This window comes from Dermacentor silvarum, chromosome 5 (assembly GCF_013339745.2).
Source record: "Dermacentor silvarum isolate Dsil-2018 chromosome 5, BIME_Dsil_1.4, whole genome shotgun sequence".
Classification (NCBI taxonomy): Eukaryota; Metazoa; Arthropoda; class Arachnida; order Ixodida; family Ixodidae; genus Dermacentor; species Dermacentor silvarum.
The window spans coordinates 183,891,672-183,905,234 of NC_051158.1; the positions used below are offsets into that span (position 1 = coordinate 183,891,672).

The 13,563-nt window shown below is 47.2% G+C and overlaps 1 protein-coding gene across 1 annotated transcript in view; it reads right to left on the minus strand.

Moving 5' to 3' along the window:
• Positions 1–8,026: 8,026 nt before the first annotated feature.
• LOC119454630 (serine/arginine-rich splicing factor 4-like) overlaps positions 8,027–13,563 on the minus strand; it is a 30,080-nt gene continuing 24,543 nt past the window's right edge. The window contains exon 4 of the mRNA XM_037716509.1: positions 8,027–8,146. Within this exon, the coding sequence (XP_037572437.1) occupies positions 8,027–8,146 (120 nt within the window). The remainder of the gene's footprint in view (positions 8,147–13,563) is intronic.

Sequence of the window (13,563 nt, forward strand, 5' to 3'; positions counted from 1 at the left end):
TCAGCGAGGCAAAACACCGCCGTCAAGGCCAGCCGGACTTCTACAGCCGATCGAGCTACCTCGCCGATCGTTCCAGCTGATCGGGATGGACTTACTGGGGCCTTTTCCGACGTCGACGTCCGGGAATAAATGGATCGTCGTAGCTACGGATTACCTCACCCGCTACGCCAAAACAAAAGCCTTGCCCAAAGGCAGCGCCGCCGAGATAGCCCGATTCTTCGTTGAGAACACCTTCCTGCGTCACAGTGCCGCAGAAGTCCTCATCACCGACAGAGGTACGGCCTTTACGGCAGAACTAACTCAAGCCATCCCGCGATACAGCCACACAAGTCATCGCCGGACCACCGCCTACCACCCGCAGACGAATGGCCTCACCGAGCGCCTAAATAAGACCATCGCCGACATGCTGGCAATGTGCGTCGGCGTCGAACACAAGACGTGGGATGCCATCCTTCCGCACGTGACCTTCGCATACAACACGGCCGTGCAAGAAACGAAGCACGTGGCGCCGTTCAACCTGGTCTATGGAAGGAACCCGACAACGACGCTTGATGCCATGCTACCGGACGTCACCGACGAAGAAAATCTCCACGTTGCCAGTTATTTGCAGCATGCCGAAGAAGGTCGACAGCTCGCCCGCCTGTGCATCAAGAACCAGCAGAGGACCGACAGCCGACACTACAATCTTCGACGACGCTACGTCGCGTACCAGCCCGGCGACCTTGTTTGGGTCTGGACTCCGATACGCCGACGAGGACTTAACGAGAAACTGTTACGTCGCTATTTCGGACTATACAAGATAATCCGACGTGTTGGCGCACTGGACTGAGGTCGTGCCAGACGGCATTTCGCAATCACAGCGGCGTCGGGCACGACCTGAAGTTATCCACGAGGTGCGTCTTAAGCCATTCTACGCCCGCTGAACAAATTCCGTACTTTGTTACTTTGTTTTTGTTTGTTGTTTTTTTTCTCTCTCTCTGTACGCGTGGTTTGTTTTCGCTTTCTTGTTTGTAACATCGGGACGATGCTTTTTAAGAGTAGGGTATTGACACGTATACATGTTTAGCTTTCACCGGTGACCGCTTTTCACCGGCTAACAAATGTTAAACGTTATCGCTAGGCACAGGACGCGCCTGCATGTATCGGAAGTTTCCTCGAACGTTATCGATGCTTCTATCCGTTGTCTCTTGTCACCGACGCTCATGTAATCTGATTGTATGAGCGACGCGAAGTATCTAGAACTTTCTGGAAGACATGCGGGTACCAGGGATTATTCTGGGGCCTTCAATGACTCGTGTATAAAAACCGACGCGTTTCGCCGCTGATCAGATTTCGACGATCGCCGACTGTATTCGCCGCTTTCGTTCTGCTTCAAGTGTAGCTTGCTTTTGTGGGCACATGTTCGCCCAATAAAGAATCAGTTTCGTTATGCACAGTTCTACGACTGTTCACTTCAGCGTCACTACTACGTGACGGTATGGGAATCTGCTGATCAGACTATCTGAAGTAGAGCACTGCACGGGCCGGTTTTTCAAGTCCGGGCCTGACCCGAGCCCGAAGTACCATACTTTGGCCGGCCCGGTTCTGTTCGACCCATTAGGCTTTTTGCCTATACGAAGCGAGCTCGAGATCTCGATTATTGTGAAGATACTGTCATGTGATCAACGGCCGCCGGGCGGTCTTCAAGCTGCATCAAAGCAGGTTTTTGCCTGCATCCCTTCTTGCTGGTTACGTGATAATTTAACTGCGAGAGAAATAAACATTTCATTACTAGCCGGACACGCACAGATTATTATGTGAATATTTGGTATGAAAACAAACAATACAATCGACAGTTAAGGAAATAGGGAAGGATCAGACTAACAACCACCGGGGGTGGCAGAACCCCGGCTTACATTTAGGGATGAAGTTGTAGAAAAGAACATCGGCTGATCACCGTGCTCGTGCTTTAAAAACTGTGGCAACATAATATTGCGAAGGCATAGGTGAACACTACCGTACACGCCGCTGCCCGTAGCTAAATATTTCGACAGAATTACCTGTCTGGTTGGGAAAATTGATTAAGACTTAGAGATTGACTCCGACCAAATAAGGAAATTTACTAGCCCGACGTTTCGGAACCAATTCGGCTCCTTCTTCAGGGGGTATTCTTCGGAGGTGGCGGTGTGCCGCTTTGAAAGGTCCGTCGTAACAAAGGAGAGGAAGGGGGAGAGAGGGTAAGGTGCGGAGACACTTGGCAGGGCACCTGTTCTAGACAGACAAAATAGGTGGTGGGGTGGGGCGGGGGGGGGGGGGGCTTCGGCTGTCGCTGGTCGGCTGGGTTGACCGATGCTGGGCGCCCTTTAGTCGCGGGAATGCGTTGACGAGGGACAGGGGGGGGGGACGAGTTGTTTTGGTGTTGCTGACCTAGAGCGGGGGGTCCTTTCTTCCCTTCACGTCTGCAAGGCCATGAACATACAAAGAAGGAGAATGCCCTTCACGCGGTTTATATTACCCGCCGTGTTCTGAATGTGCCAAGACTCGAGTAGTAGCCTTTTTCGCCAGTTTGTCTCTGTTTGAAGGATTTGGGTTTCTTGGAAAGAAATCTTGTGGTCGGCGTCTTCAGAATGTTCGGCGATGGCGCTGCGTACTCGGTTGAATGTTCTGACGTCGTTTTCATGTTGTCTGATTCTTTCTTTTAGATTTTTGGTTTCCCCGATGTACGACGCCGGACAGTCGGCACAGCTGATTTTATAGACGATGCCTTGAAGAAGAAGAACAAAACTTTATTTGCACAAAAGACTTCGTTGCCCCTAGAACGGGGCAGTTTGCGTGGTCGGGCCCCTATTCCAAGGCACCGCTGGCCCACGCCATCCTTTCTGCCCTCCTGACCAGCCTGAGCTGGTCCCCGAGGGCAGAGCTGGACAGCAATGCCTCCCACCTCTCTCTCGTGTTATTCTCATCTTGCTCTTCTGTGTGAGCCGTGCATTCCCATGTGATGTGATAGAGCGTCGGTGTGCTCCCACACCACGGGCATATGTCTTTGTAGGCTGTTGGGTAGTGTATATGCAGTCTATGGAGGTTTGTATAGGTATTCGTTTGTAGCCTACGTAATGTCGCAGAGTCCACGGCTGAAAGGTTCTTGTGCGGTGCTGGGTAGAGTCTTCTCAATTCCCTGTAGTATTGCAGATTGATTTATAACTGGGATCGATGGGTGTCGGGTCCTCTACGATGTTGCAAGAGGCAGCTCGGTAATTAGTGAAACCTCGAGCCACCTCATCTGCATAGCGGTTCCCAGTAACACCATCGTGTCCCGGGGCCCAGGTTATTGTTTGGGTATACCTGACGTTGAATTCTCTGCTGATCTCGGTGAGTATCCGGTGTGCCTTCGCACCGACCTTTCCCCTCTGATAGTTCCTGCATGCGGCCTGAGAATCTGTAATTATTGTCAGTGGAGCGTTGCGCTCCATGCCTTCCCTTATAGCTAAGGCAATGGCTATCTCTTCTGCTTCTATAATGGTCGCTCGGGAAACCGAAGCACAGGCCGTGATTTACCTTTTCGGTTCACGACAACTGCCACCATATTCTTTGCGTTGACCCGATATGGTGAAGCATCCGTGAATCTTGCAGTGTCCATGTACTTAGTTATTTTGTCTATGTATTCAGCTCTAGCCTTTCTCCTTCCTGCGTGTAATGTAGGATCCATGTTTTGCGGTATTGGTGAAACGCCATACAAATTTCTGATCTGGCAGGGTAGCTCTTTAGTGCTTTGGTATGCTTGTATGCAATCTCCAAGGCCGACTCTACGAAGAAGAGCTCTTCCGGCTGGCGTTTGCGCCAATCGACTCCTCTGCGCTATGAGTTGGGCCTCAGCCAGCTCATCAAATGTATTGTGGAGGCCGAGGGCTAGAAGCTTCTCATTTGAAGTGTTGCGTGGCAGCCGCAGGGCTGTCTTATATGCCATCCTTATTATTTGGTCAGCCTTTTCTTTTCCTCTCTATTCATGTCATGGTAAGGCAGGGAGTATATTAGTCTACTAATGACCAGGCTTTTCACCAGTCTGAGGGTGTCTTGTTCCCCCATCCCTGTCCGATTATGAGCCACACGGGATATCATCCGGTTAATCTGCTGCGTCGTTTTTCTGATTTTGTTTAAAGTGTGGAGACATCTGTCATTCGATTGTAGCCACATCCCCAACACTCTAACTATTGACCTCTCCGGAATAATTTTCCCTTCCAGCCTGATCTCGAGTTGAGACTCGGGTCAGTTCTTTGTTTTTGTTTTTTGTGAGGCGAATTAGTTCTGATTTCTCCGCTGAGCACTGGAGTCCTCTTTGTTTGATATATTTTTCTATGATATGGCTGCCCGTTGGAGCTTCTCCTCCTTTTCTCCCAAGCTGCCCTTGGTTATCCATAGTGTTATATCATCCGCGTATAAGGAATGACGGATGTCGGGAATTTCTTGGAGTTGTTTGGCTAGTCCAATCATGGCTATGTTGAAGAGTGTAGGCGAGATTACTGCACCCTGTGGCGTTCCTTTGTTAGGAGGATGGATGACTTTGGATTCATCATCCCCTACTTTGATGACTGCTGTTCTCTGGTTGAGGAAGCTTCGGATGTACTGGTACGTTCTTTGACCGCAGTTGGTCTCTGCTAGTCCATCGAGTATGCCTTTGTGACTTACGTTGTCAAAGGCCCCTCTTATGTCGACAGCCATGACAATGTTTTCTCCTGCCTTGGGGACGTTGGTTAACACTTCCTCTTTAAAAGCAGGAGAATGTCCTGTGTTGAAAGATGTGATCTGAAACCAAACATGGTGTCAGGCATTAAGTTGGTTTCTTCAAGATGACGTTGGAGTCGAGTGTTTACTAATCTCTCGAACAGTTTTCCTAGACATGATGTAAGAGAGATGGGCCTAAGGTTTTCTAAATCCAATTTCTTCCCTGGTTTTGGGATCATGATTATCACAACGTGTTTCCATTGCTGTGGTATCGTTCCTTTGACCCAATGGTCATTTATAAAGTTCGTGAGGCTTATTATGGCTTCATCATTCATATTTCTAATCATGGCGTTGATATTTGATCCGCCCCTGCCGCTGTGTTCCGTTTTGCACTGGCGATTGCTACTCTAACTTCTGCTTCCGTGAAGAGTTCATCCATTCCTGGGTGCTGGTGTCCGCTGTAGTCAGCTTGGTAGGGGGTATCGGGGCATTGTCACCGAAGCATTTGTATGGACGGCCTGAAGGAGTTGTTCTTTTGTGCCTGGGTACGAGTGTAGCAGTCTCTCCAAGTTCTTTTGTCCTTCGCGTCTGGTTTTGAGTGGGTCATCATTCCTCTCAGGATGTTCCCAGTTTTTGCTGTCCCTAGGGTTCCATTTAGTGATCCGCAGAAGCGTTCCCAGTTGGCTGTTGCAAGTTGGTTAGCGTATTCCTCGGCCTGCTGTGTTATTTCTTTGATTTTCATTTTGAGCTTCCTGTTGCGTTTCTGTCGCTTCCATCTTTTCGTCAGGCTTCTTCTTGCATCCCACAGGTGCAGTAGGTGAGGGTCCACTTCAGGTGTTTTTTCCGTCCTGGTGACGGCTTTGGTATGTTTCTGCTTGAGATTCCGTATGACTTCGCACCACTTGTCTAAATCATTTATGTCAGTGGCTAGTTCTTTAAGCGATTCTCTATATGCCCGCCAGTCTGTTATTTTAGCTGTACCTATTTGTTTGCGGATTACACCCGTGCGAATTGTGGTGCTTATATAATGGTCACTTCCTAGATTTTCGAGGGTGTTGCACCACTCCGCATTTGGACAATTTTTGGTTATGGTTAGGTCCGGACTTGTGTCCGAGGAGATACTATTTCCTGTTCTTGTTGGGATAGCAGGGTCTGTTAGAAGTGTCATGCCGAGTGCTTCTATTTGTCCTGTGATATTCTTGCCTTTATTGTCCTGGGTTGGATACCCCCAGCTTGAGTGTCTGGCGTTAAAATCCCCAACTATCACTAGAGGGCTCCCCTTGGCCATTTTTGCTGCCTCTTGAAATAATTTGTCGAACGTTGCTCTTTTATGACTAGGGAGCTGTAGATATTAATTATGAAGGCACTCTTTCCTCTGGTGCCTTTATGCGATTTCTGTTATTATATGCGGAATGTCCGTTCCTTCTATGGGTTTGTGACATATTGCTGTAACTTTTTTGTCCACCAATGTTGCGACCTTCCAGCTTTCATCTTCGGTACAGAAGGTCTCGTATCCCTGTAATTTAGGGTTTGTTCCGGCTTCTTGTAATGCTATGATAGCTGGCAACCTTTTTTGTGTCGTCACCAGCTGTGACAGTTGTCCAATTTTACGCCGGAACCCGCGGCAGTTCCACTGCCATATTTCGCACTCTTCTAAAGCGTGCTTTTGATGTTTAGGCATTGTTCGTCGCCTGGGTCATGGCCGACAGGCCTGGCCTGTTGTAGACTTTCTCTGCTTTTTCTCTTATGTTACTGCCTGTGGCATGCTTTCGCAACGCTTTCGTGAATTCTATTTGTTGTGCCTGGATTTTCTTGTCCAGAACATCTAGTTTTCGATCTACCTGTATCAACACCTGCTCTATGATTGTGGGTATAACTTCCTTTATTGTATCTTTCAGTATTGACAGGGTAATTACGGTGTCGCCTTCTAAGTTCGGTAGTTTCTGCCCTTTCTGTCCTGCCTGGGCTGGTTTAGGTCCTTGTTGTGGTTGCTGCGTTTGTTGCTTTTTCAATTGCCTATTTTCTCTTTCTAGGTCTCCTATTCGCACTCGCATTAGATCTAGTTCGCGTTCTAGGCGCGTGAGTTGTGTTGTTGCTTGGTGTGGAGGTTGGGAGGCGATTGCTGCCCAGCTCACCTTGTTTTTGGCTTCCTTGTTATGCTTCTTCTTGCTCTTTTGCTGCTGTTGTTTTTTTTTGGACCCTCTCTTTGGTCACTGTCCCTGGAGTTGGAGCGGTCTCGGGAGCTGGACCTGGAACGGGTCCCGTCTGGTGATGCAGTCCTCGCAGTCCTTGCTGAACAGCGTCTCTTGAGGATCCCGTTCGTTTTGGTCGGCTTCGACGTTGTAACCAGTTGTGGCCTGCCCCTTTGGGGGACCCATTTGAGTTTCTTGGTGCATTTCCGATGCCGCCGTGGGATGAGCCTCTCCGCACAGGGCACACTCTGGTTCACATGTGTGGTCCTCAGGAGGATCCCTTAGCCGACAGTTGCTGCACGCCTTGGCCGTTGGCGTTGGGCAAACGTCCGTTCTATGTCCCTGGCTTTTGCACAGCTTGCCAGTATTGTCGGGTGGGCGATAAGGCACACATGACATTTCGCCACCGTAATAGTAACGAAGCGTGGCACTACGGTCCATCGAAGCTGATCACTGCGGTTCAGACTTGCGAGCATCGGGCTTGGACGATTGTAACTCCTTGTGTGCGCACTCGGAGATTACTTAGGAGTTCATCTTCTGGAGTTTCGCGTTCCAATCCATGTATCACTCCTTTAAGGTATCCTTCAGGGTGGTTATGTATGTGTTGATCGGATGTTTAGTGCCGTTGAGATCCAGCGTTTTGATCTTCAGGATCTTCTCCGCCACTTGTTCGTGGGGGGTACTTGCAATGATTATGTTTGACGCGTTGCGGAGGCGAAGCAGAAATTTATCACTCTTGCAGGTCTCCGGGTCGCCGCTTGCACGTTCTATAGCCCGTGCAACTTCGTAGGTTTTAAGTTCTTTCACAATTAGCCCTGGCTTGGGCCGCATGATAATTTTTATGTCATTTCTTGGTAGCGGCGCGGCGCGCGTTCGCCGTCGGTTCCTTGCAGGACGCTCCCCCGCGTTTATCTCGCTCTCCTGCAGGCGTTCTGGCGTCGCAACTGTTGCCCTTGCCGCCGTCTCGAGCTCCGCTGTCATCAGGGGCTGCTCGCACTTGTTTTCGTAAACGTTTTCGCTCTCGCAACGATATTGCAAGTTGCCACTGACCGTTCTTGGCTTCGTCGTCTTCCCTTGGTTGAGATTTCCTCAGCGTCGTCGTCGCTGGTCGATTCCCCCTGTACCACCTCGTCAGGTTAGAGGAACTCTTCTTCAGCATCCGCCGCAGATCCCACTTGGGTTTCGATGGCTTGGTCATCCATGTCCATGGTGTCCTGGGCTAGTTCGGAGTCGTTGTTCGATGCCTTGAGCTTTTTCTTTTGGTAGACGGTGTTTTGGTTTAGGAATGAGGCAAAGTGTTCATCGGTTTATGCGCGACTTTGATGCCTACTTTTTTCAATATTCGGCTGAGAGCTTCGCTGGTACCTTGACGTATGGGATGGACACTCGTTTCTGCGGTAGAGGGAGAGTCAACGGTGTAGGTATCGTAGTTTGTTTTTTCTTTTTGTTGTCGGGTTGTTTTTCGAATGAATTCCGTTGTATAGCCGTTCCTTTTGAGTTCGTTGAGAAACCGTTCTCCTTTCTTTCTTTTGATCTGATTCCAATGTGCAATGAGTTTCGACTCTTTTCAATAAAGAATTACGACCGATGCCTGTGGTTTGCCGGATGGTTGGATGCGAAGTGTAGGTAGCGGCCTGTGTGGGTTGGTTTTCGGTAGACTGAGAATTTAGATTGCCTTTGGTTCGTGTAACTTGTACATCTAGGAATGGTAGCGATCCGTTTTGTTCGCGCTCCGACGTGAACTGTATATCCGGGTCTAGGAATTTAAATGGCTCTGCAGGTTTTCGACTTGCGACTCCTTCACAAGTACAGAAGCAATCATCCATGTACCTGAGGAAAACTTTTGGCTTCGGGAAAAAGTACTCAGAGCTCTGTCTTCGATATTTTCCATAGTTAGGTTAGCCATGGTGACGGAAATGGAGGCCCCCATGGGAGTTCCTTTCACCTGCTTGTAGTAGCTGCCTCGGAACGTGAAGTAGGTATTTGATAGGCATAGCTCGAGAAGGCGGCAGATCTCGTCTACGCTCAAGGGGTTCCTCTCGTCGAGTGTGTCGTCGCGTTCCAGGGCATCCCTTGTTGCGGATATAGCTAACTGAATGGGTACTCTGGTGAACAAAGAGATCACATCAAAAAGACCAGGCATTCATCATCTTCGAGGCGTACATTTGATATGAGCTTGATGAAGTTTTCGGGGTTGCGCACGTGGGATGCTGTCCTTCCAGTGAGTGGTGATATAATCTGGTGCAAGTATGTGGATAGTGATCGAAGTGGGGAGCATGAAAGTCTGCGATTGGCTGTAAGGGGATTCCGGGTTTATGGAGTTAGGCAAGCCGTAAAAGGCTGGTGCGGACCCGGTCCTGCACATTAATTTTAGATAAAGATTTCGAGAGCTTGGGTGGTTCGGAAAATTTCGACCAGCGTCTTATTCAGTACTGATTGGGTCCTTGTGGTGGGGTCCTTTTTTAATTTTTCGTAGTCTTGGCTGTTAAGGAGGGTGGACGCCTTTTCCTCGTAGTGCTGCATGTTTAACACGACGGTTATTTAATCTCACTTTGAATCTCATATAGTCATTCGGATACAGTGATGGAACTCGAGCCAATAATTTTGGCGCGAATGTAAATTTAGATACGCTGGTTACTGGCTTTCAGGAATACGATAATACACGGCCACTAGAGCTTTTTTTTTTCATTAAACTGAAATTGTGAGCCACAAGGCTAACGCTCATCATATTTTCACACGGAACATGCCATTTTTTTAATGCTTTATTTGGTTTCATTATAATTATGTCAATGTTTAATCGACAATTTAGGCTTCCTTGTTTAGAAATATATGCAAATTTAGACTCTGTCTAATTGTGTTTCAGTACAGTGCATGTCAACGTAGGCATTCCTTGTTTTTGTTCTCCGCCCAGATTAAAGTATGATCTGCTTGCTTATTCACGTAAATTCGCAGACAACGCACCTAGTGCTACAAAAACATATACAAGGCTGCGAACACGAGGGTCGAGCCACTTAACGAGTGCAAATAGCATTTAAATTAAAAAAAATTACTGGGGCAATAAAATGCTCTGCATTTCTATTTTGTTTTTCATATTCCCCTCCCAATGTTGAGAATTTTGCAGCATCCGTGTAGACTTAAAGCATTTGTCTAAGAACAATATACACTTGAAAGTATCAGTTTAATTAGTTGGGCTAATTGTGAATTAACCTACGGCAGAATATTCAACTCGCTTGAAAATATAACGAAGAAAATTAATGGAAACGAGTAGGAAGTTGCCCTGTGCCTTAAAATACAAAAAAAGTTGCAAATGAACTTTTCAGAATTTATTTGCTACAATTTTCTCGAGGTACTCTAAGTAATTCTTGAAAGCTTATTTAATTTTTGTTTTTCCTTTAAAATGACCGCGCCGAAATCTAGATATTTTGTGCAGCAACAAAAGATTGCAGCCGACTCAGCCTCTAGGCACGTCTTCCGCTTTTGAAAAACGTAACGGCTCTATCGAAACTCCTCTCATTGATTCCCGTGAAGGATAGCTCGGATACTTGAAACAGTCTAATGAATGTTTTTGCAGCGAATCACGCACCAATCTAATAGTTTTCCATTTCTTTAGCGCGACTGCAATGCATATATATTTCTAACTCTTTGTCAGGTTGATTCGAATCTGTGATGTCTAGCAACTCATTGAAGTGTACCTTTCGCCGCTATTCCCACCCATCCAAATGTGTTTCCCCTTGTCAATAGGCGGCGCCACTGTCGAAATCATACCGCTACCTCCATCACACTTCGGGTCATCCGTCACTTGCCTGAGCACGATCACCTCTAGGAATTTGAGGTGTTAATAGGCTGGGAACAATGTGGACAGGAGTTCGTTAGTGTCGCGAAGACGAAAGAATTCTGCAGAACCCATGTTAAGATGACTATCGAAGTTAATGCGATCATTCAAACAATCTAGCGAGCTAGAAGCGACACACCGTGTTAGCTAAGACACCTTTATTTAGAATCCGTAGTGTTTCCTCTGATGTTTCAAGTGATTCGGCTATATGCGGCCATGCACTGTCCCCCTGACTGACCCGCTTTGTTATGATCATCACTCGCCAATGTTACTCACGATGGTAGAACAAGAACCGCAGGCCGACGGTGCATGCAGTGACTGACGATGGAATTACGAAGAAGGAATGATGTCGATAGAACGACGAAGGCATATGAGGACGACGGCATGACGACGATGAGATGATTCTGAAGTGATGGGGATAAAATTGCGACGGAATACAATGCCATGAGGCCGGTGTTCTAATCTCGATTGATTGACAATAATTGCACAATACTAGCGGAACGAAATAGAAATTATGCTGATGGAACCTGAAGTGTATGATGACCAAAGCATTTAGTAATTTTTAGACAACCAGACACGCTTCTGAATAACATACCAGCCTTCTCCCTTTCTTTTCTCCTATTCCTTTCCAAGACGCTTTACAAACATACCCCTCGGCCGTTGAGCTCAGTACGCCGGTGCTCTAGCTCATTAGGCCCGATCACACGTTTACAAACATATCTTACCAACAAGTAATTATTCAAGCTCGAACTTAGGGGGAACGTTGACCTTGGTGGTTCCTATCGAAATACATTGGAAATCGGCAATAGTTTCTCAGAGCAACCGATGCACCAAATCTGATTGAGTTATGTTGATTTAGAAAAAAAAGTTAAATGTAGTGATTGCAGAAAGGGATATTTTATTAAGGCTGTCTACTTTTTAAGTAAAATTTTAAAGAATGCCAAATTTCGAAAAGAAAAACTTGACTTATAGAGCTATGTACCTCAGCAGCTAAACATTATATCGGAATTCTGTAAACTGCACTAATAATACATCCAAAGCTGGATAGCAATCATATATATATCTACACACCCTGAAATATACCCCTATGTGTGAATGTTGCATTTGCAAAACCCTTCCAACATTACAACAAATTCACGTAAGTTTTAAGGTATGCAAAAAAAGAATTGTTCGCTTTTGATGCTCCAACGGGTGCAGTTTTATAGAAATGCCATATTTGTTTTTAATGGCTAAGTTGCGGATTTGGAAACTTCATGCTTCTATTTTTTTTTCAAATTTACGAGCATCCTGCGATTCTTTGAAAACATTACACTACATAAACGAAAATTCTATTTGCTGCAGTCTCTGCACTTTAACTTTCCCTCTTAATGCAACACATTTCATTCACATCGGTTCAGCGGTTTTCTCATAAAAGCATTTCTGCATTTTACGTGTATTTGAGAATCCTGCATCGAAGATAGGCCGAGCTAAAGCTTCCTCTTAAACAATGGATCACGCCAGTTCTATAGGAAACCCATGAAACAGAACCCTTACGTATATGCAAGGCCGTGGCCACAATGGTGCACAAATAAAAAGTCTGCTCAAGGAAAAAAATATATATATATAAACGGAAGCTTCGCGGGAGCCTTTATCTCAGCCAGACATCTCTCCAGAATGTGGACGAGCTTTCTGGCCAGGTGTCTAGCAAAACCGTCGATTCATTGTCAGTATAGAGCAAGTAGCTGGCCGTCTTCGAGATAACGCTGATACACAAGTGCGCTCGTTTCCAAGCACCGAGGTGAAGTGACAGCTTCAGGGTGTGTTTCTTTTTATTGCGCTTTCTTTAGTTGTGCGTCATAGCATACGTCATAGCGGGAATTTCGAATTCTTTAAGGTCAATACGCCACGTGGTGGCGCAAAAAGGAAACTGTACGAAATGTCCCTAATTCCTGGTATTGAGACTTCGAGCAAACAACGGACGCCGGGCATATCGTTCCACGAGATACCAAGCGATCCGGAACTGCGAGCGAAATGGCTAAAGGTCATTTCTCGGGACGACTGGACACCGAATACGACGTCCTGTTACTCGACTGTATGCAGCCAACACTTCGGTTCCTCCGACTTCAAGGAGGGCTGCAAAATTCGCAAACTCAAGAAAGACGCTGTTCCCAGCATTTTCGAAGAGTATCCTGCGTACCTGCAGCCACCGAAAAATAGAGAGAGAAGCGACGCGTCTGTGAGAAAACGTGACAGCTGCGCCAGTGAACACACCACCGCCGAAACGAAGAGCAGTTGAGAGCCAACTGGAGTCTCCTTCGCTTCCTCTCAATGACTTGCCGTCCGTCGACGTCGCCTCTCAAGAGTTGTCACGGATGGATTGCTCCGCATCCGAACTGCCGCAACCTCTGGAAAACGGCGCAAGCGAGCGCTGCATCACTACGACCGTGCAGGTGGACAGAGCTGTGCAGGTGTCGTCATTATTCTCGGTTTCGGCAATGGACAAACGAAAGTGGAGACGTAAGGAGCGAGACTTGAACGCGCGAATTGAGCGACTCAAGAACACTGTCGACAAGTACAAACAGGAACTGCAAAAGCTCAAGGAAGAATGCTATGTGCCTGCGTTCCTGCAAGTTGTGGAGAAAGCGAAAGAGAAAGACCTGGCTGCTTCAATATTAGGGAACAAGTTCAGAATTTCGCGAAGAAGAAACCAACGTGGTCTCAAGTGACAGTGCGCCATGCTGTGGTGTTGCGTAACCTCTCGACTCGTGCATACAAACACGTAAGGAGCACAGGTATTCTTCGGCTTCCCTGTCGAAGTACACTCGAGCGCTTTATGGGCTCATCACGTGGAGAGTTGGCATG